The sequence below is a fragment of the Globicephala melas genome, chromosome 16, assembly GCF_963455315.2.
Source record: "Globicephala melas chromosome 16, mGloMel1.2, whole genome shotgun sequence".
NCBI lineage: Eukaryota > Metazoa > Chordata > Mammalia > Artiodactyla > Delphinidae > Globicephala > Globicephala melas.
In genome coordinates, this window is record NC_083329.1 from 77,091,629 (window position 1) to 77,115,590 (window position 23,962).

General features: G+C 43.3%; 1 protein-coding gene across 2 annotated transcripts in view; it reads right to left on the minus strand.

Annotated features, from left to right (window-relative positions):
• Positions 1 to 11,709: 11,709 nt before the first annotated feature.
• EDARADD (EDAR associated via death domain) overlaps positions 11,710 to 23,962 on the minus strand; it is a 53,692-nt gene continuing 41,439 nt past the window's right edge. For both annotated transcript variants that reach the window (XM_060286434.2, XM_030839499.3), the window contains exon 6: positions 11,710 to 12,795. In XM_060286434.2, coding sequence (XP_060142417.1) covers positions 12,413 to 12,795 — 383 coding nt within the window. In that variant the 3' untranslated portion in view covers positions 11,710 to 12,412. The remainder of the gene's footprint in view (positions 12,796 to 23,962) is intronic.

Sequence of the window (23,962 nt, forward strand, 5' to 3'; positions counted from 1 at the left end):
GCCATGGCTGCTGAGCCTGCGCGTCCGAAGCCTGTGCTCCGCAACGGGAGAGGCCACAACGGTGAGAGGCCCGCGTACCACACACACACACACAAAAGGTATACAGGTTTGGAAGGAAGACATAAAACTGTCTTTGTTCACAGATGACATGATCATCTATGTGGAAAATTTGAAAGAACTGGCAAAAAAATTTCCTGGAACTAATAAGTGATTATTTCAAGGCTGCAGATGTAAGATTAATGTACAAAAGTTATTGCTTTCTAATATACTAACAATGAACACGTGGAATTTGAAATTAAAACCACAATATCATTTATATTAGCACTCCCGAAAATGAAATACTTAGGTATAAATCTAACAAAATATATATGAGGAAAACTACAAAACTCTGGTGAATGAAATCAAAGAACTAAATAAATGGAGAGATATTCCATGTTTACGGAAAGGAAGACAATATTATCAAGATGTCAGTTTTTCTCTACTTGATCTATAGATTCAATGCAATCCCAATCAAAATTCCAGCAAGCTATTTTATGGATATTGACAAACTGATTCTAAAGTTTATATGGAGAGATAAAAGACCCAGAATAGCCAACACAATATTGAAGGAGAGAACAAAATTGAAGGACTGACACTACCCAAATTCAAGACTTCAAGCTACAGTTATCAAGAATACCATGGTATTGGTGAAAGAATAGACAAATAGATCAATGGAACAGAATAGAGAGCCCAGAAATAGAGCCATATAAATACAGTCAACTGGTCTTTGACAAAAGAGCAAAGGGAATAAAGTGGAGTAAAGATAGTGTTTTCAGCAAATGGTGCTGGAACAATTGGACATCCACATGTAAAAAAATGAATCTAAATACAAACCTTATGCCCTTCACAAAAAATAGCTCAAAATGGATCTTAGACCTAAATGTTAAATGCAAAACTTTGATAAAACTCCTAGAAGATAATACTGGAGAAAACCTAGATGACCTTGGGTATGGTGATGCCTTTTTAGATACACCAAAGACACGATTCATGAAATAAATAATTGATAATCTGGACTTCAATAAAATTAAGGACTTCTTCTTGCAAAAGACAGTGTCAAGAGAATGAGAGGATAAGCCCTAGACTGGGAGAAAAAATTGTTGGCAAAGGATACCTCTGATAAAAGACTATTGTCCAAAATATTAATATATAAAGAACTTTTAAAGCTTAACAACAAAAAACTACCCAATTTAAAAATGGATCAAAGACCTCAATAGACACCAAAATATACAAGGAACTATTAAAACTCAACAATAAGAAAATGAACAACCTGATTTTGAAACAGGCAAAAGACTTGAGCAAATACCTCACAGAAGAGGACATGCAGATGGCAAATAAGCGTACGAAAAGATGCACTACATCATGTGTCATCAGGACAAAGCAAATTAAAACAACAATGAAATAACACTACATACCTATTAGAACGGCCAAAATCTGGAACACTAACACCACCAAATGCTGGTGAGGGTGTGGAGCAACAGGAATGCTCATATATTGCTGGTGGGAATGCAAAATGGTAGAGCCTCTTTGGAAGACAGCTGGGAAGTTTCTTACAAAACTAAAGTCTTACCATATGATCCAGCAATTGCACTTCCTGGTATTTGCTCAAAGAGGCTGAAAACTTATGTCTACACAAAAAGCTGCACATAAATGTTTATACAGCAGTATAATATAACTGTACTTATAACTGCCAAAGCTTGGAAGCAAACAAGATGTCCCTCAGTAGGTGAGTGGTTAAATAAACTGTGTTACAACCAGATAATCAGTGCTAGAAAGAAATGAGCTACCAGGGAATTCCCTGGCAATCCAGTGGTTAGGACTCTGCGCTTTCACTGTGGAAGGCGCGGGTTCGATCCCTCGTTGGGGCCTAAGATCCTGCAAGCCACGTGGCATGGCCAAAAAACCCCCCAAAAAACAGAAATGAGCTACCAAGCCATGTTCCCACTGACCTCTTCCTCACCCTCCTCCTTTAGACCTAAAGATGCCTACATCTGTTAGCTCCTCACTGGTTTCCTTTAACTCTTGTAATTAGTTCCTTTATTAAATTCCCTTGATGGAACTTACCATTTGTTTCTCCAAAAAGAAACTGACTGAAACAACTAGAAATTCTCTATTCTAGGTATAAAAGACAACCTTCAGCTTCCTAACAGGACAGCTGCCTGTCTTCTTGTCTGTCTTCATTCCTGGACTTGTTGGTCCCTTGAGGCTGGGGACTGCCAAGAGCTGTCATTACATTCTCAGAAGTGAGCTGAGGGCCTGACCACAGTAAACGCTCAGTAAATGTCTGTTGACCGAACTAATGTGATTTCTTCTATTAGTGTCTTTTTTATTTTTTTGGCCACACCACACACAGGGTCTCAGTTCCCCCACCAGGGATCGAACCCGCACCCCCTGCAGTGGAAGCTTGGAGTCTTAACCACTGGACCGCCAGGGAAGTCCTCTATTAATGTCTTTTTAACATTAAAACTAGAAACAAAGCATCTAAAAGAGGGAAAATCTGTCCGAATCGGTCACTCCAGAAAAATGACCCTTTTTTTGATCTGGCTTGTCTCAGAGACATACATGTAGAGGAAGAACCAATTTTTGCCATTTCTTTCTCTTCATCTACCTGGTCCGGTTGGTTCTCCCATGTTGTTATTTACTGAGTCCACAGCAAACGTATGACGATTTTCTGTAACTCGGCCCAGTCCAACAGCTACTGCCCTGATCACTTTGGCCTCTTCGGTGTTTTGGTCTGTGCTGTCCCGGGAGAGGGCGGCAGGGCAAAGAGGTTAGATGGATGGTGGTATTTGGAGCAGGGTCCCTAGCTCCACAGACTGTCTGAGGAGCGGGATCTTCAGCTCCCCAGAGGACAGCAGGGGTCCAGAGCGCTCTCATCATCATAGCTGTCACCAAGGAGACGGAAGGCGCATTGTTTGGTTGGACTCACTGAGAAGTCCTCACGGGCTTCAAGACCAGCCTCTTCCTCACTTAGCCCTCCACCTTCACCCCACTCCCCTCAGCCACAGACGCCTGGCTCTGAGCTGGGAGCTGCTCTTTCTGCCTTACTCTCCCCTGTGGGAGCAGCTTTGGTTTTTTTTTTTTAACGTTTTTATTGGAGTATAATTGCTTTACAATGGTGTGTTAGTTTCTGCTTTATAACAAAGTGAATCAGCTATACATACATATATATACCCCCATATCTCTTCCCTCTTGCGTCTCCCTCCCTTGCTTTGGTTATTTTTTATGTGTTTTTTTGTGGGGTTTTTTTTTTCCCCAATTGGGATACAATTCACATAACATAAAATTCACCCCGTTAAGCATTTTAAGGTGTACAATTCAGGTGCTTTTTAGTATATTCACAACGTTGTGCAAGATTCACTACCATCTAACCCTGGAACATTTTTGCTTTGATCTTTGAAGCCCAGAAAATGAATGAAACAGGTTGAACCTCATTAAAATAAAAGCTCCCCATGTCCGAGAAGCATTCATGGTTTGGTATGTAAACGCCCTCATTTTGTATTTATATTTATAAGCATTTTTCCTCCTCAAGGACCACGATATTGTAGAAAAAAAAGAAGTTCTTGCTTTTTTAGAGTATTAATTCATTAGTTCCATTTCATTATTTCAGCATATTTCCAATTGCTTCTGGATCAGAGGGTGCTGATGAGACAGAGTGAACAGCGAACAATACCCTTGTCCTCTGGGGTGTGCAGTCGGGCAGGGGTGAGATCAGTAATCAAGTTATTACTGTTGGGATGAGTGCTACGGGGTGAATAATAGGAAGGCAACCAAGTCTGGAAGTCAGGTGCCCTTTCCCTGAGAAAGTGGTGTTGACGTGAGACCTGGGGGCTGAGGTGGCTGAGCTAGGGAAGGCTGGTGTGTCCAGGTCTGAGTGTGGCCAGGGTGTGGACGGGGCAGATGAGGCAGCTCGCAGTGAAGTCTTGGGTGGGAAGGGGACCTCACGGTTCAGTGTGGCTGAAGCATCAGGAGCTGTGGGCGAGTGGAGCACGACGACATGCCACACAGGCAAGTCACAGGGCCTTGGAGGCCACGCTGCCAATTTGGGACTTAATGTTCAATGGGAACCCATCAAAGGCGTTAATGTGGGGATGACAGGATCCGTCCACCGTATGGAGGCCACTTGGGAGACCGTCATCGGGTGAGAAAGGGTGGCTGCTTGGGTGAGGACGGTCATGACGATGGAAGGGAGGGAAGAGATTTAAGAGATATTTGGGAGGTGGAAGAGAGAGGGATGGAGAGGGGGATTTGATGATGACTTAGAAACAAGGTGGATGGTACGACAGGGAACTCCGGTGAGGAACAAGTTTGGACGGAAGAGTCATGGGTTCCCTTTAGGACGGGTTGGGTTTGAGGTACCTGGGAAACATCCGCATGCGTGGAGATGTGAAGCTAGTAGTTGTGGGTGTCTGGCAGCTCAGAGGACAAGCCTGGACCAGAGAGATAAAGTTAGGAGGGGCGGAAAGTAACCATGAAACCGCCCTTCACATATAGATATCACGGCATCTGAAGCACTTCGTCAGACTGCTTATTTACTTGTCTTTCTTTCTACGTCAGTGATTCTCACTTTGTTCTGCCCATTCCTGGACGGGTGTGGCATTTTCTCCAGGAACATCTCTCATCGTGTACGATGACTCTCCCTCGTCTAAGGTTCCTGGAGGGTAGGAAGGTGTTGTTTATCTTTGCATCTCCGGGACGCATTTTAGAAAGTCACTAGGTTTCCGACTGATGACTGACCAAGAGAACACATGAATCAACAACTGTGTTAGAATCTGCATAAAAGCACCAATTAGAGACATGGTTGACATCAATTTAATTTTGTAGCACCCATTACTACAGTTTCAAATAATTTCTATTTATAAAGAAAACACAAAATCATGCAGGACATCAAAATGAAGGCAGCTTAAAAAGTACAGCACGAAGATATAGAAAGGATCACAAAAATTCAGTCGTTCAAAAGCATAGCTGAAGAAGTGTCCCCCATGGAGCTTCCAAGGGTCTGCCTCAAAGGAAAATGGTCACTGGCGGTCACATCAAACAGGAGAGCATGGCTCAGCTCAGGAAGCCCTGAGAAGCTACCCTCTACGTTTCCAAAAGGGTGGATAAACTCAATCGTTTCATTTCGAGTTGCACCGTTGACTACTTTGATCTCTTCGATTCAGCTGTGGAGTGATTTCCAGGAGGCATCCTCGGCCGAACATCGCCACGGGGAGAGAGAGAACAGCCTCTCCTCCTCTGCTGTGGGGCTTCCTCTGGGTGATCTGGACCCCCAGGTGTGGCCCCCCACTCGCCCGGCACTTGGATCAGCGTCACGGCCGTGACCCTCTAAACATGAGGGAAGCAAGACATACCCTCTCATCCATTTATACCCAAGTGCACATGGTTCAGTAGGTGGAGTCGGAATTCCCAGGAAGGAAATCATAGAACAAAGAGGGAAACTGGTTCTCAGTCAGTTCCTTGGGTGCACGCAGCTCCGTATGTTTCAGTTACAAGGGCAGAAAACGGTTTCAACGTTCTTAGGGCCAAAGTGTCACTAAATACGATAGACAATCCAACAAATTGTTTCTGCATGTCTAAGTGAAAAAAGGAAGCTGATGTCAGCCCGTAGCTGGGAGAGAGAAGGCCACAGGCATACAGAAGAAATCTGATTCAAGGAGTGAGGAAATGGCCCTAAAACAAGCAACAGAGCAGAAACATGGACCTGAAGGAGAGGAAAATTCTAGAACAGAGAGGGCAGATGTGGAAAAATGTTATAAGGAGGATAGTCATGGCTCAAAACTAAATGAAACATATTCATTCATCTGAAAAAAGAAAGAAAATTTGCTAGACCAGTTATTAGGACTGTATTTAAAATAATGTGTTTTTCTATCATGTATCACAGAGGAAGAGGAAAGTCTAGTACTTCTGGTTGAAGTTCGCTGTAACTGAGGGAGATCGATTCCTTTGTCTTTTTGCATAGAAGCCACTGTTCTCATGATGTTAAAGACGGAGCATCATTAAATTGAAAGCCAAAGAGACTAACTATCCCCAGACAGCTAATCTTAAATCTCCACAGAAGAAAAGTCCTTCTGAGTGTTTAGGAAGAATCCCCAGAGTGAGGAACTGTTATGATGGGGACCTTCAGGGGAATAGAACCCTCATCTCAATCATGCAGGTCCCATTCCACTTCTAATATTTGTCAATTTGTAAAATAACTGCACTGTTCCTATCTTTTAGTGGGGCTACTTCTAAGGGTTCTAACGTAAAACCAATAATCAATGGAAGGTTGGTTCTAGGCTGGTCTTAAACAAGCCTGAAAGGATGGGAACAGATCTCATCCTCCAGCAGAGGGCAGCACCACATTAAAACTACTATTCAGAAAAAAACAGAGGCGCAACATCTTTTGTCTATTACCATGTATTTCCTGTACTATTTTTTTTTTTTTCATTTTTGCCTCACCAGGTGGCTTGCAGGATCTTAGTTCCCCAACCAGGGCTTGAACCCAGGGCCCCTGAAGTGGAAGCACGGAGTCCTGACAACTGGACCACCAGGGAATTCCTCTATATTACTAATTATTTAGTGTCACAAAAATGGAAGACTTGTTCATACAAGTTATCTGAAATATTGATGGGCAATCCTGGCATACAATTGAAGCCCTAACAATTTTAAATCTTATAATTTTAAATAACCCTGTGCTTTATTTATGTATTTATTTTTGCGGTATGCGGGCCTCTCACTGTTGTGGCCTCTCCCGTTGCGGAGCACAGGCTCCAGAGGCGCAGGCTCAGCGGCCATGGCTCACGGGCCCAGCCGCTCCGCGGCATGTGGGATCTTCCCGGACCGAGGCACGAACCCGTGTCCCCTGCATCGTCAGGTGGATTCTCAACCACTGCGCCACCAGGGAAGCCCTGTGCTTTATTTTTGTCTACATCTACTTGAGTCTTCCTCTGTGCGTATATGTCCTGGGGGTGTGTGGTGTCTAAAACAGCTTTGCTTTCCATTCCCTTGCAAGTAGAAATTTTCTATTGCAACCAAATAAAATGCTTATTACATAGAGCCTCATCACATAACATCATAACATTGCAGATGGGAGTTTTGTTTAAAAGAGTGTATCTCGGAACTTAGCTAAAGAGATTTCATCCTTCTAATAGCAAAAGGACCTCATCAGAAGCAGTTTAGTTTATAATGTGGTCAATTCAACATGGATCCCTACAGAGAGTATAATAAGCAAAGCTCTTAAGTATTTTTTTAAATATAAATTTATTTGTTTTTCGCCGCACTGGGTCTTCGTTGCTGTGCGCGGGCTTTCTAGTTGTGGCAAGTGGGGGCTACTCTTTGTTGCAGTGTGCAGGCTTCTCATTGCAGTGGCTTCTCTTGTGGAGCACGGGCTCTAGACGTGCAGGCTTCAGTAGTTGTGGCATGTGAGCTCAGTAGTTGTGGCTCGCAGGCTCTAGAGCGCAGGCTCAGTAGTTATAGCGCACGGACTTAGTTGCTCTGCAGCATGTGGGATCTTCCCGGACCAGGGCTCAAACCTGTGTCCCCTGCATTGGCAGGCGGATTCTTAACCACTGCGCCACCAGGGAAGCCCAAAGCTCTTAAGTATTAATGAACTTAAATAATTTCCTTTCTTTCCACTTTTGCCTTTGTAAAGTATTGGGTTGGCCAAAAGGTTCGTTCGGTTTTTTCCGTAAGATGGCTCTAGTAGCACTTAGCTGTCTTTAACTTCATTCGAAACAATTTTGTTAAGATTGTATGTGACAGCTGTCATAGCAGCGTGCATTTAAAAAAGAATTATCAAAATTGGTGAATTTTTGTGTAGCCATTTTAATATTGAAGATGGAAGGAAAAAAGCAACGTTTTCAGCATATACTTTACTATTTCAAGAAAAGTAAAAATGCATGGAAATGCACAAAAAGATTTGTGCAGTGTAGGGAAAAGGTGCTGTGACTGATCGAACATGTCAAAAGTGGTTTGAGAAGTTTCGTGCTGGAGATTTCTCGCTGGACGATGCTCCACAGTCAGGTAGACCAATTGAAGTTGATTGCAATCAAATCGAGACATTAATTGAGAACAATCAACATTATACCACGCGGGAGATAGCCGACATACTCAAAATAAACCAAATCAAGCGCTGAAAATCATTTGCACCAGCTCGGTTATGTCAATCGCTTTGATGTTTGGGTTCCACATAAGTGAAAAAAACCTTCTTGACTGTATTTCCACATGAGATTCTCTACTTAAAGTAATGAGAACATTCCGTTTTTAAAACAAATTGTGACGGGCAATGAAAAGTGGATACTGTACAACAATGTGGAATGGAAGAGATCGTGGGGCAAGCAAAATGACCACCACCAACCACACCAAAGGCCGGTCTTCATCCAAAGAAGGTGATGTTGTGTATATGGTGGGATTGAGCTCCTTCCGGAAAGCCAAATGATTAATTCCAACAAGTACTGCTCCCAATTAGACCAAATGAAAGCAGCACTCGACGAAAAGCGTCCAGAATTAGTCAACAGAAAATGCATACTCTTCCATCAGGATAACGCAAGACCACGTTTCTTTGATGACCAGGAAAAAACTGTTCCAGCTTGGCTGGGAAGTTCTGATTCATCCACTGTATTCACCAGACATTGCACCTTCAGATTTCCATTTATTTAGGTCTTTTTTTTTTTAATTCATATAGTTATTTATTTATTTTTGGCTGCGTTGGGTCTTCATTGCTGCATGTGGGCTTTCTTTAGTTGCGGTGAGCAGGGGCTACTCTTTGTTGTGGTGCATGGGCTTCTCATTGCGGTGGCTTCTCTTGCTGTGGAGCATGGGCCCTAGAACATGTGGGCTTCAGTAGTTGCAGCATGTGGGCTCAGTAGTTGTGGCTCGCGGGCTCTAGAGTGCAGGCTCAGTAGTTGTGGCGCACAGGCTTAGTTGCTCCGCGGCATGTGGGATCTTCCCGGACCAAGGATCAAACCGGTGTCCCCTGCAATGGCAGGCGGATTCTTAACCACTGCGCCACCAGGGAAGCCCCATTTATTTAGGTCTTTACAAAATTCTCTTAATGGAAAAAACTTCAATCCCCTGGAAGACTGTAAAAGGCACCTGGAACAGTTCTTTGCTCAAAAAGATAAAAAGTTTGGGGAAGATGGAATTATGAAGTTGCCTAAAAAGTGGCAGAAGGTAGTAAAACAAAAGGGTGAATACGTTGTTCAATAAAGTTTTTGGTGAAAATGAAAAATGTGTCCTTTATTTTTACTTAAAAACTAAAGGCACTTTTTGGCCAACCCAATATCAGCATATTTATGCTTTTATAATATTTATTTGTTAAAAATTAACTTTAAACAAAGTTATTTTGGGTTATTTCACAATTGAATTATAGTACTACTTTAGCTGAGATTTACTTTTGGTATTTCTGTATGTAACACAAATAAAAGTCATCCTCCATTTGGTCAAGGTCTAGAATCCGAATGAACTTTAATTAAAAACAATGTTTGGTTAAATCTCTCTCTGCTAATATCATACTCTTAATAATTAAAACTTTTCATAAGGTAAATGCCAACAGATACAGATGTCAATATGAGCAAATAATGGTAGAGTGAAATTAAAACAACATATTTTTATCAAATCCCATATTAAAAAAAAATCCCTTCTACCCTGGCACGTCCCCTATGCAATTACAATAGAAATTTAAGCTTTCATAGCCAGTGATGGAAATTATTAGCCATCAGGGCTTTCAAACTAATGCCGCCAAATGGAGAGATGAGTGGGTGGTGTTCTGTGGTCTCAGTTTTCCTGTAATTCCTGATATAAAGGACAGAACTTCCCTGGTGGCGCAGTGGTTAAGAATCCACCTGCCATTGCAGGCGACATGGGTTCAATCCTTGGTCCGGGAAGATCCCACATGCTGCGGAGCAACTAAGCCCATGCGCCACAACTACTAAGCCTGCACTCTAGAGCCCGCGAGCCACAACTACTGAGCCCACACGCTGCAACTGCTGAAGCCCACATGCCCTAGGGCCCGTGCTCTGCAGCAAGAGAAGCCACCGCAATGAGAAGCCCGCGCACCGCAACGAAGACCCAATGTAGCCAAAAAAAAAAAAAAAAGATAAGGAGCACGCTTAGCTCTCCCCATAGCTAATCCACCTGAATTCTGTGTCTTAACGTTTTTGATCCAACTCAAAGATAAGTTCAGCTGACACTTATGAACAAGAGCCATGTTCAAGAAATCTATGAGGATAAATTCTGCCTAAAGTCAGTTTTGAAACTGAAATCTGAAGTTTGGAATTTTGGAAACATGTCCCACAGAAGCAGTGCCAGTAGGGACTAGTGTCCCCAAGTCAGTCCACAAAAAGCTGTTAATCCAGGAATTTGTGAAGCACAGAACTGTCCATTCTACAGAGTCTGATCACCAACAGTGTTTCCATGAGAAAATTTTCATCATTTTCTGGATTTCAAGTCGGGGATGTTAGGAACTGGTTCTTTTTTTTTTTTTTTTTTTTTTTGCAGTACGCGGGCCTCTCACCGTTGTGGCCTCTCCCGTTGCGGAGCACAGGCTCCGGACACGCAGGCTCAGCGGCCATGGCTCACGGGACCAGCCGCTCCGCGGCATGTGGGAGCCTCCCGGACCGCGGCATGAACCTGTGTCCCCTGCATCGGCAGGCGGACTCTCAACCACTGCGCCACCAGGGGAGCCCTTGAGTACATCTTTTGATAAACCTGACATTTATCTGCTAAATCTGACGAGACGAGCTAGGTGTGACTAGCGCTGACTGAATCAGAAGTGATGAGTAAGTCTCTATAGTAATTTTGCAAGTTTAGCGTTTACATTTGACGGTCAGGCTGACTATATACCAGCAACCTCATAAAAACTGCTGTAACTGCTAGCGGGGGAAAAAATGTCAGTGGTTTAGGAAACAACTTTCTTTTGAGTTAATCCTAATCTCCCTTGTACTCCAATCAATGTCATTCATCATTTTTGCTTATTTTAGTCAGGGATTTAAACAGAATCCTCCCAAATTGGACAAAGTGCCTTAATTTTCTAAACCTATAGCCAAAACCAAATAGCACTTCTATGAAATCGCCAAGTAAACCAAGGCTTCTCTCTCCCTCCCCCCGCCCACCCCCCAAACCTAGAAAATTCTCTCTAATAGCAAACGCTCCCATCCACACCACCTTCCACAGTAAACCATCAAACGAGAACAGGGGATAGTCTTTGGACCCAATTTTTCACTTGGTTTAAAATCCTTTGAAATTTAGGTTTTAATGCATAGCTTCCTTCCCAGTATCACCAGTAAAGATATCTCTTTCTTCACTAAAGTACTGTGTAGTATTATTGGGCCCTGTTTTAAGGTGGGATAGTAGGTGCTAGACGGGGTTGCATTTCACCCACAGGCCAGGTAGTTTTTATTTCTTAACTGAGCTTTCTCTCAGGGGTGAAACACTCAGCCTGATATACAAGACATAAAAGTAAATATTAAATTAATTTTTAAAAAGCCAAGGGTACCGAAAGGGCCTTTTTTTTTTTTTTTTTTTTTTTTTTGCGGTATGCAGGCCTCTCACTGTTGTGGCCTCTCCCATTGCAGAGCACAGGCTCCAGATGCACAGGCTCAGCGGCCATGGCTCACGGGCCTAGCCGCTCCGCAGCATGTAGGATCCTCCCGGACCGGGGCACAAACCCATGTCCCCTGCATCGGCAGGCGGGCTCTCAACCACTGCGCCACCAGGGAAGCCCCGGGCCTACTCTTTGTCAACACCTTTCCCATGGTCCTTATTACCCTGCTAACTCCTGACTCTGTCCTCCCAATCACCATCGGTTTTTGCATTTCTTTCAAAAACACTCAAGCAAAGTCCTCTTTGATAGTGCCCAAATTATACAAGTATTTGAATAAGAAAGCTGGCATGTGTCCTGAAGAGTATCACCACGCAATGCCAGCAGCCTGTGAATTCACCTAAGTACTTTACAACAAAAAGAGTAACAGACTAAAGGGAAACTTCTCTCTGTGGTTTCCTTCTAAGCTGTGGGAGTGTCATTAATCATAAAGGATCTTGTGGATGATGACTTTTAGTTCTGAGTTCAGTCTTCAGTTTTTAAGGGAGAGGATACTTTTATTTTCATCATGGCATGAATCCACTCTGACTGTAGCTTTGGCCCTGGTCCCTATAGGAGCCTACAACATATTTTTCCCAATTCCAGATTCAAATATTAAATAAAAACAGATGTGCAAAACTAAAGGAAAATCCGCCACCAAAAACATACCCTACCCTCCACAAAACCACCAGCTTTGGGGAAAACTAAGGTCCGCTGTGCCACGTCCTTCGCCTAAACTTAAAAAAGAACAGATTCACATTGCCCCTTAACCTGTGCTCGGCTCAGGGTCCGAAGAGGCCGATGAGAAGGAGCTGAGGGCTAGAAGTTCCTGGGGTGCTCTCCACGCCCCCTCCTGGGCCATTCTTCGTCCACCCACCTGCGCAGGACCTTCTCCACATCGGCCCTGTGGTAGAGCCGGCAGAGCTCCATCAGCTGGCCCACCGTCCTCTGACTGTTCCGGAGTAAGAACTCCAGGGTGGGGCTCTGGGGCCGCTGCTCCAGGAAACACAGTTCATCGTAGGGCATGCCCCACTTGCTTGCGAAATTCCTCCAGTTTTTGACTGTTGGGTGACAGGGATCCAGCTTTATCCTGATCACGTCTAGTAAGTCCTGGTCATTGAGCAAGTCGCTGATGGTGGGGGCCAGGAGCAAGCAGGACGAACAGGTACAGTTTTCCGCGCAGGACGTGTCCTTGCTTATATCTGCGGGGACAAACGATACGGTCCACGTGTCAGCAAGAGGCCCAAGAGGCGCGCTCATCTCTTCCGTGCTCTACTTTCCCGCTGAAAGGTTCATAGCGTCAGTGTAAGTATAACAGCGCATCTTACAGAGATATTTCAGGACACTCATTTCTACATACTCACCAATAACGTGTTCTTCTTTATGGCCAAGGATGGCTGCTTTGCGGAAGCGGTGGCAAGATTTTATAAAGCCAGTTTTCCTTTCTTTCTGAGACTCTCTGTCGCCCAGGCTGTGCATCTGTGAGACTGCTGGCCAGACGAGGGCCCCGAGGAGCAGGGCTTTCTCCGTGGGCAAACTGCCAGTCCAGGGCTGTCGGACTCTCCACCCTCCCCCCTTCCAAGTTACAAGTCAGCCCCGACAGCTTCTTAATGCCAAGCACAGCATGTGAGGGTGTAAAGGATTGCACAATTCTTTAAAAGGTCTTTTTTTAAAGAAAAAAAAAATACACACACACCCCAAACTGGAATATCCACTCCATATGCGTATTTGAAAATTGAGTGATAATTGATAATGCCAGAAAACGTACTTTTTAGATTTATGGCCACCTTATCATGTCTTTGCCTTTATCTCTGGTTTTCTTCACCCATGGGGCTGCCTTTAAAGTGGAGCCAACACCCTGAGGTGCGCAGTAGGTGGGACGAGTGGGTGGCTTTGAGCTCAGCCTCAGCAAGAGCAGCCCCAGCACGGAGGAAGGACAACCTTCCCCATCGGTCATCTTTGGCCTCATGCAGTACCCGGCAGCGTGTTAGCAGGAGGGTGAAGTTAGTAGGTAAGTCGTGAGTAGGTCAGAGGTTAGTAGGTAAGAGGCAAACTAGTTATAGTAAAATTGTAAGCAGGGTCTGTACAGCATGGCAACCCAAGCGACTTAAGACATGCAACAGCACTGGGTCTCCTGACCCCTCTGACCGGGGACATGAACAGCCAAAGGTGACACTAGAGATCACTGGCTTGGAAAATTCTGGGAGGTTATGATGACCTTTTCTACACTGAGCCGTGTGGACTTCCCAATTTAGGAAAGTAAAGAATTCAGAAAAAGGGCTCACTTTGGTGACTGTAAAATTGAGAACCAGCCATTCTGAGGCAAGCACACAGTAAAAGATGACAAGGGCCGTGAAAATTACGTTCGTTCTCTTTGGCCTACGAATGTAACTGCTGAGAATCCAGCCTAGGAGATCATCTAGAATGTGTATATACACGAACATTTTAATTAGTTTATTCATATTATCCACTTTTTTCAAAAACAGTTTAAAAAGTTAGGGGACTAGTGGAATAAATTATTGTGCTACTTGATGGGATATTATTTAAGTAATTATGAAGACTACGTAGCAACCTAGAAAATGTCTGTGCTCTCACGTTAAGTGGAAAACGCAAGATGTGAGGAATTTATGTACTCATTACAACTATGGAAAAAGTCTCTGTTAATATTACTATGGAAGGAAATGTACAAAAATAATAATAGCTGTTGTGGTTAATGTGGTAGGATTCTGTTTCTATTTTCCAAACTTTCTCTAGTGGTGGTGTTATTTCTATGATAACTAAAACAATGTATTACATTAATAAATATATTGTTTAGCACAGAGAAGGCTTAGCAGTGGAGTGACCCTCCTCTTTGCCAAGCTTCACTTACGCCTTTGAGCCCACCCTTACTTTCCCCATGATTTGTTTCATCAAACATCTCCTTTCCTTCCCGTCATCTCCAGCCACCCAACTCTACTGATTCTCTTTCCTTCATCTACAAATATGCACAGGGCTCCTCTATCATAAAAAATAAGAACCTCAAACTGCCCTCCTCTGGCTTCATAACTCACTGAAATGACTTTCTCTTAACTCTAATTTACTGTTTTTATAAAATGTATCTATTTATTATTATTCTTTTGGCCACACCACCAGGGCACGTGGGATCTTAGTTCCCTGAGCAGGGATCGAACCCGTGACCCCTGCAGTGGAAGCATGGAGTCTTAACCACCCGCCAGGGAAGCCCCAATTTACTATTAAACTTCTAGAAGGAGAATTCAAAACCTGTTGCTTCCAATGCCTCATCATGTTCTTAATCTTCACCTTCTTTGGCTTTGAGCAGCATCTGACCCAGCCTAGTTCTTGCCAAACCCTGTAGAGACCGGACCCAGTTCCCTACACCGCAACCGTGGGCCAGAATCCAGCTCTGATGGGGTAGAAAAGTCCAGAGAAGCAGATCCCCACCTGCCTTTGAGGATCACCCAGACCTCCTGCTGCTGCTGACGCCCCCATCATACCAGCTCCCCTTGGATTTGGCTGCCTCTGGAACTGGACCCAAGACTCTTTTGCCCCTTTGGACACTGTCTATTGCCCTGCAGGCTGTGTTTGCCCTGAAGGTTCCTTCTGAAAGCCAAGCCCCACATCCCCAGGCATATACCCTACCATGTCCTGGACACATCCCTTCTCTTGTCAGCCTGATATGCTAAGATCCCGGCCTGTCTCATTGCTGAGTCCTTGGGAGTTCCAAAGAAGCGCTCTAGCCCTGTTCTCAGCCCGAAGTTTTCCCCTTCCACATTCTCTCCCTTTGGTCACCTTCTCCACTCCCAACAACCTCTACAAAACTCTCCCACTAGAAGAGAAGACCCTTTCTTTTTGCATCTGCAGGACCCAGGATAGCCCTCGGCATATAGTAAATGCTTAACCAACGTGGACTGAATGAGTGAATGAATAAATGAATGGTCAGCCCTGCCCACTCACTTGGGCTCCAGAACTGACTACTGGAAAGCTCCTCTTGATGTTCAGAAGACATCTCCAACTCAAAGGACCCGAACCAGTACTTAGATTTCTCCCGCTATGCACCCAAAGCACCTCAAGTCCCCTATTTACACTCGCAGTTCCCCAGCATCCTTACAGACTTCTTCTCTCTATCCAACCAGTTACCAGGGTCCCAGCCTTTCCTGGAAGCTCTCCACACCTCTCTTACTATTCCCCGTGAATTCCTTGAATATACAATCTGGGCTCCAGAGAAGGGGGACTACTCAGTTCCCTGAACAGACAACCTGTATTCTTCTTTTTTTCAAAGTTTAATTAAATGAAAAGAAAACAACTCATATAAGCTCAAAGTAGAACATTTAAAAATTATATACAATTGTGAATTTTGTATACACTTAAACATTTAGGGTTTTCCCATATTTTCATGACTATGAGGAACAATTTGATGCAGATCCTTCCATATAAAAATTTGGGGGCACATCTTTAACCATCTCACCAGTAATGGGATTATTGGGCCAAAAGTTACGAGCATTTTTAGGCTATCAATGCATATACGCTAAATTGCTTTCCAGAAATAAATGCTGCACCAATTTATACTCCAAACAGAGTATAGTGATGGTGCTTATCTCACTTCACTTTTATCAGCACCAAATATTACTTTAAAAAATCTTTGTCAGTTGCATAGGTGGAAATTAACAAAGATTTCCTCCATGCCTTTTCTGGTATTTTCTCTCTGATCAGTTATCGATCTCTCTTCTTTCTCTCTCCCTTTCACTGGACTTCCTCTAACTGGACTTCCCTTCAGCTACTGAACATCATCCATTCTATAAAACCCACCTCAGGGCTTCCCTGGTGGCGCAGTTGTTAAAAATCCGCCTGCCAATGCAGGGGACACGGGTTTGAGCCCTGGTCCTGGAAAATCCCACATGCCGCGGAGCAACTAAGCCTGTGAGCCACAACTACTGAGCCTGCTGTCTAGAGTCCACAAGCCACAACTACTGAGCCCGCGAGCCACAACTACTGAAGCCCACGCACCTAGAGCCTGTGCTCCGCAACAAGAGAAGCCACTGTGATGAGAAGCCCGCGTTCCACAACAAAGAGTAGCCCCCGCTCACCGCAACTAGAGAAAGCCCACACGCAGCAACGAAGACCCAATGCAGCCAAAAATAAATAAATAAAACAAATTTATATATATTAAAAAAAACCCACCTCAGATACACCCTTCATGAAATCCCCCAGCTCCTGCCTAGAATGCTGTCTCACCCAGAATCCCATCATTTTGTTTGCCTCTCCTGACTCTGCCTTGCAGTGAGATATTCTGTATGGTTTTTGTTGTTGTTTTTATTCCTCATTTACCTTAAATGCCCTGAGAACAGATCCATATCCTTCTGCAGTATGTCCCACATCTTACAGTTCTAAAATGTTGAATTACATTTACATGTAATATAGTGAGAGTAATTCTTCAGCTTCATTAATAACGGTATACAAAGAAATAAGACTTTAGCTGCATGGTGGGACAGAAGTTTACTTATTTAAAAAAAAAAGAACTATCTAATGGTGAAGGTGGTTTTGCAGTAAAAGGGGGAAACTGTGCAATTTTCTTTGCCCTTATTTAAAGGTAGGGTCAAAATAATATTCTGTCAAGTGGAAAAGAAAGCAGCTTACCAAAAGGTATGCACAATTCAGTTTTTGTAAAAATAAAATAATACAGTCATTTATATCCACATAAAGTATATGTTATGCACACATTCACGGGCATAGAAAAAATCTGGAAGTACATATAACAACAATGTTAACAATGGATATTTCCTAATTTTCTATAGTTACTATGTTTATTTGGCTACTTAAAAATATTTTTTAAATGTCACAGAAAAATAAAGTAGGATTTACACCTCTAAGTCCAGAATTAAATGTATTAGTGTCTGAAAGTCTGCTCTGTATTACCTCCATAAGACTCAGGGTTGGCAATGTTTTCTCCTTTAGTGTCAAGAAGAAGAATGAAAACACCATTAAGGGTTCTGTGAAGCTCCTCTAAGCCTTCTAGTGCGTAAGAAGCTTCCATTTCTTTGAACAACTACACAGACTACAAAATCATCAGTTTGTTTTAAAATACATGATGTGTCAAAAAGTCTATTGATGTTTTCCTTTTGTATTTTCAATGACACAAACGCTAAGCCATTTAGTGAACTGGAATCTACCGAAACTGCCAACAGTTGTGAATTTCAAGTTGCCTTTTAGAATCATAAACTATAATTAGCTCTCTGAGGACTTCAACAGAGAAACGTGTTTCTTTTCCCATGAAATACATTTTGTCCTGCCCTGCTATAAACACCTATCACGTAACAGTGCACATGAAAGGAAAGATTGGGTAATGCCTTGGGGAAGAAACAACTGTGGAGAGAGACAGACTCAGGACCAACGAAGCTTTCATCAGAAATGGGGAAAAATGGGATTATTATTTGATGCTTCTCAATAGCAAGCACAGGGTGGTTGTATGGCAGAAACTCAAAAACTGTTTAGTAAACGAATGAATGAGAACTGTGCTTTCTCCTCAGGAGACAAGGTAGGTTTCTTACGACTGTCTGATGAATTTTAGGACCTGAAAAGAGACTTACTAGTAAAGGGAACAGAACGTTGCTGATGTCTGCCGGCAGTTAACAGATATGATGGAAAACAGAACAGAATTGGTCTTCAAATACAAAAAGACGGATTGATTTTAGATTTGGGGGAAGGAAAGGAGAGTGTTACTGAGAAAAGAGAAGTTAATTATGTATAAAAATTCACTTAGATTCTCTAACAAGTAGAGTCCTCACTTGTCATATTTTGACACGGGTATTTTCCACCGATGCAAAACAAGAATGTATTACACCATTAATTTATGATGACTTCTTATTGTAGCGGCCAAAACCCTGGAAGGACTTGCCCTCTGTAAGTTCAGTTTGAGTACTGGCTTAAACTAAGGAAGAATTTATCAGCGGAGAAAGGGCCAAATTTCTCAGCGATTTTCATCACCACAGTAACTGTCATTTATCAAATGCCTAACATATAACTAGCCCTGCACCGAGTCCTTTACACACATAATCCTGAAGCATCCGATTCTGCATGTGTATCAGATGGGGCCCATCAAACGCCGGTGCTCCAGCTTCCCAGAGCTTGACTGCTCATGGCACTTAACATCCATGGACTTTAGATTCCTCATCTATCAAATGGAGATGATAATAATCCCTATAGCTCATGAATTAAATGAGATAAACGGGGCTTCCCTGGTGGCGCAGTGGTTGGGAGTCCACCTGCCGATGCAGGGGACATGGGTTCGTGCCCCGGTCCGGGAAGATCCCACATGCCACGGAGCGGCTGGGCCCGTGAGCCATGGCCGCTGAGCCTGCGCGTCCGGAGCCTGTGCTCCACAACAGGAGAGGCCACAGCAGTGAGAGGCCCGCGTACCGCAAAAAAATAAATAAATAAAAATAAACAAATAAAATGAGATAAACGATGTGAAAGCATTTTTGTCAAGTCTTATGTAAATGTTATTTAATGATGTTAGGTTTTACATTTATTTTTTTTTAAGTAGACTGGAAAAAAAAGAATCCCCATGTCATCTGGCCTCCGTTGACACCTCCTAGCTCACCACCTTTTCTACTGCTCCTCACTGCCCATGCTTGTCCCTAGAATACTAAGCTCAATGCTGCCTCAGGACCTTTGCACCAGCTAGTTCTGTCCCCGGGAGTCCTCCTTCCTCAGATCTCCACATGGCTAGCTTCTTTGCATTATTTAGACCTTGGTGCACCTTCTTAGCTAAAGCAGTATCCTTTCCCTGCAGGCAAAACCCATTGTATTCATTTATTTTCCTCAAGGCATCTACCACCATATGAAATTACTTATTTGGGTTTATTGTCTGTCACTCCCAACTAGTATATAAGCTCCAAGAGGAAAGGGATGTAGATGTCTGATGTCACCACTTCATTACAGGCACAGAGTAGGCACTCAATAATGTCTGCTGAGTAAATCAAATGAATGAAGAATGGGACACAGAGAAACAGTCAAATTAGAAACCTCTGGGCAGCCTATGAAGAGCTATCTAGAGATTTTCAGAGGAACTGAAAGTTTTTTAGTGCTGAGTATATACAAGGCAGAAGAAAGATGACTGGTTGCTATGGAGACAGAGTACACTGAGTACCACAGAGGTTATCCCCATGAGCTTTCGAGACGTGCCGACCGTCAATACAATCGACACTGTGCAGGTGTGCAGCTTGGACAGGTTACTGAGCTTGCTAACGCCATGGCCTCCCTCTCCGAACAAGGAGAGCGATACCTATTTCATAAGGTTGTTGAGAGGATTAAATGATATCATCCCTTAAAGCCTCATCCTAGTGCATGATAAGTACACAACAAAGAATTAGTAGCTGCGGGTAAGGAACCATAACCAACAGCCTTTTTTAAAGCAGTGGTTCTCAACCTTGGCCAAAAAATGGAACTCTCTGATCCCCCTTACCCTGCCCCTCCTGCAGAGATTTACAAAATCCTGATGTCTGGTGCCACCCACGAGATCCTTATTTATTTGGTCTAGGGTGCAGGCAGGACATGGGAATTTTTTTTAAGCTCTCCTGACAATTCTGATGTGTAGTCAGGGTTGAAAACCGTTGCCTTAAAGACATCTACAGAGTAAGTTCTTCGTCAGAAGGGCCTGCCAAGAGTAGATTTTGGAATGACAGCTACTTCTCTTTGAAAGATACCGTGTCTGCTTGGTGATTAGGCGTCTGTGGGTAGATAATACTTCCCTACGCTCACAAGCAGAAGAATGGATTTTCCAATGGGGCTTTTTTTGCCCCTCTCCCCTTATTCTTCATCCTCTCTCTCACACACACTTTACATCAAACCTTAAAGAAGAGTTCAGAAATCAAGCATGTTCATCAACAAGGTATGTCTATGTCATTTAAAGCAAAGTAAGAAACAGTTCGTGTCCAATGATGCAGTGTCTAACTCTCAAGTTTGAGGCTGGCAGGTTATAAAATGCTGGTCAATTAACTGTTAATTGGAACAAGATGCAGAATTCACAAGGGTCATGACTGGCTGAACCTAGAAAATGGCTTCAGTCAGGATGTCAGCAGTGGATCACAGATTGACTTAATGTACCTCCCTGCAGGGGAGGTGCCGTTTTATCTTGTATGTCCTGGCTTTTCAAGAGCTATTACCACACGGGTGTTTTCCTCCAAAGCGCTCAGTGCCACTGCTGGCTCTCAGATCGTTTATAATAATGCTCCTCATGATAACTAGGTCTTGAGTTAGCTCAAACAATTAAACAGTAAACATTTTATATTGGCAGCTTTGCAAACAGCAAGACATCGTGGTTCTAAAATAAAATAACTCTCTCAGGTGTCTATTAATTATGAGATTTGGAAAATACCAACAAGTGTCAAACTACAGTCAAATAATTCTCCAGTTATGTTTGTTAAGGGTGTCAAGGGTGTTAAGGGTGTCATGCTTTTTTCTGTGTGTGGTGTCCGATGTGGTTGGAAATAAATATATTTAAAATGCCAGTTTACGGCTTTGAGAAATCACGGGGGTGCCCACATACCACACGACTCATCAGAGGTAGTTATTTGATATGAGCTGGAAAATGATGGAGAATTATTTTTATCTACTAAGAAACTGACCCAAGGGCTTTTGGTGGGTGTTTGATCTCTTAACCAAAGGGAAAACCAATATGGTTTCATTCTCCCTCTCTGAAATACCCTTTTAAGAAGAAATCAAGTTGCTAACATCCCTGGGGAGGCTAACTGACAAACTGGATGGAGCCCGGCTAGTAAACCACGCAGGACATTCTGTCATCAAACAAAACTGGAGTGTAGAAGGCACGTTTCAAAAAAAAGAAACACACATAAGAAAGGACCCAGGTTAAAATTCAACATAGAATTTTACATAAATTCCGAAATTATGTGACACAAGCATATTTACTAAGTGTCACTTTATGGACCTAATTTGAAAAAAATGAAAATCCTATTGTACATTCACTTCTATGGGGAAATTAGGTTTAGATTAGGCAAGTGCTGAATTATACAAGGGCGTCAGAAAAGTCAGTCTCGAAAAACAGGTAACTGTGGAGAATAGATGGGGAGGCGGGTCATGGTCCGGGTGATAAATACCGCCACCAAAAGGGAGAACAAGAAGAGGTTTTTAACTTTACTATTTGGGAGTTTTGTGGGGGTTTTTTGTTTGTTTTTATAACTGAGGCTTATTCCTTTCATGCCCAAATGTTTTCATTTTGAAAAATTGCCTGAAAACATTGTAAAACTTTAATGTCTCCTGGGGGCTTGCTTCTGTATTCAACGGTTCCACCCAGGGGGCTTTGCTTTTCTAGTAGTAGCTGATTCTGAATTGTACTCTTATTCTTTCCTTGATTACAAACTGTCATTTCTCACTCTGGTCAATTCCCTCCTTCTATCCTAGAGCCCTCCGTTCTGCCCATATTCCTTATTTTAACCAGATATAAACTGGATTGCAGGTAACTAAGGTTTTCAAATTGCAAGCATTAAATAAAAGCCAGGCTCTGAGTTAAGGCTTGACCAAGGGCCTGATGCAGCAGCAAGCTTCTGGGAAAGGTGTTTCAGCGGCTCAGAGGCTGACTCTGTGGGAGCTGGGGTGGACCTTTGTTCCAGATGGAGACTCTGAGCTGGAAGCCTGACCTTCACCCCCATGTGTGACACTCAGGTATTCAACACGTGTGCTACACAGGCGATGCGTCTGACCAATAGAGAGGCAGCCTGGTCTGGTGGGGACGCGAGTGTTGGGTCTGGCCTGGGGCTTGACTCCCACTTAGGACCTATGTGATGGGCACCAGCCACGGAACCCAGGGCTACTTCTGTTGCATCCACCTGGTGAAGAAAATAACTGGACCCACAGAGTTGTCATGAACGCTTTTTTTTCTGAGTATATCTCTAAAAGTGCTTGAAGGGGGCCTGGTACATGGCAAATGCTATATTACTGTAAGTAAAACAATAAGATAAATCTTACTTAGGTGGCTACTCTCATTCAAAGAGAAAATATAGGGATCTGCTTTTGCCCTTTCTTCCAAGAGCAAAGCCAGTAAGTCAATATCTCTCATTTGCTTGTTTATGGGAAAAAAACCCCAAACCCAACCAAACACCTATACACTCCTCTGGGCAAAGCACCGTGCTGGGTGGTACAGCTGTTGATTTCAGCAGTACAATTTCTGCTCTCAGTAATACTTGCTATCACTGTGAAAAGTTTATTCTCTTTGAAAATCTTCCATGTCATTTTTTTTTTTTTTGCAGGCCTCTCTCGCTGCTGTGGCCTCTCCCACCGCGGATCACAGGCCCTGGACACGCAGGCCCAGCGGCCATGGCCCACGGGCCCAGCTGCTCCGCGGCCCGTGGGATCCTCCTGGACCAGGGCACGAACCCGTGTTCCCTGCATCGGCAGGCGGACTCCCAACCACTGCGCCACCAGGGAAGCCCCTTCCATGTCATTTTGACACAGGTAAAAACTTTTAGAGACAACCCGAAATTTGAGTACTCTATCAATGACCTTAACACATAAGAGTCTTTGAACGGTTTATAGATATTCCTAAGCAACTTACTTGATTCATTCTCATTTTAGCTGACGTTTCACATTAGAGTGCAGGGTGTTAGTCTTTAAAAAGTTTAAATGTAGATTTTTTTTAATTAGAAAAGAAATATGTGCTTGTCACGGAAAATCTAAACACTCAGGTGAACATATGGAAAAAAAATTTCATGTTCTCACCACCCAGGCCCATCACAGTTAGGCTTTTAGAGATTTCCTTGGTTATTTTACCACGTACTGTACGTATCTGCCTACACTGGATCATTTGTTGTATATACATTTGTATATACAGATTAAAGTTCTGGGGGTAGATTTTTCTGACACCCCACTCATGTTAGAAATTTTTAAAATATAGGATAGTGAAAAGATTATTAAAATTGCCTCTGCCTGGATGCAAAGATGCTTTCCCCTCCTCTACCTCACTCAGCTAGGTGCTTCTAATTTGAGCCTGTGTCTGCTGCAGTATTTGTGAAAGAGGGAAAATTAGCCCGTGGCCTTAGCCTCTAGTAGGGGCGGATTCTGGTCCAAAGAAGGTGAGTTCCACTGGGTGCCTGGATGGGACCCCCGACACTGGGCCTGTCCCATGAAACCTGGTGGGTAAGCGCCACCGGAAGTTCTCCTGGCCCAATTTCTCCTGGATTTCTCTAATCACAGAAGGACAGTAGCTGAACTGGAACCAGAATCCCAAATACTGTCTTCCAGAACTATACCTTTGTCATTTGGCCTCCTTAGAGAGCCTGGCACACAGGGGGTTCTTTAAGAAATAAAAATCTGTTGCATGACAAAAAACCACCTGGAATCTCACCAACCAGAGATAAA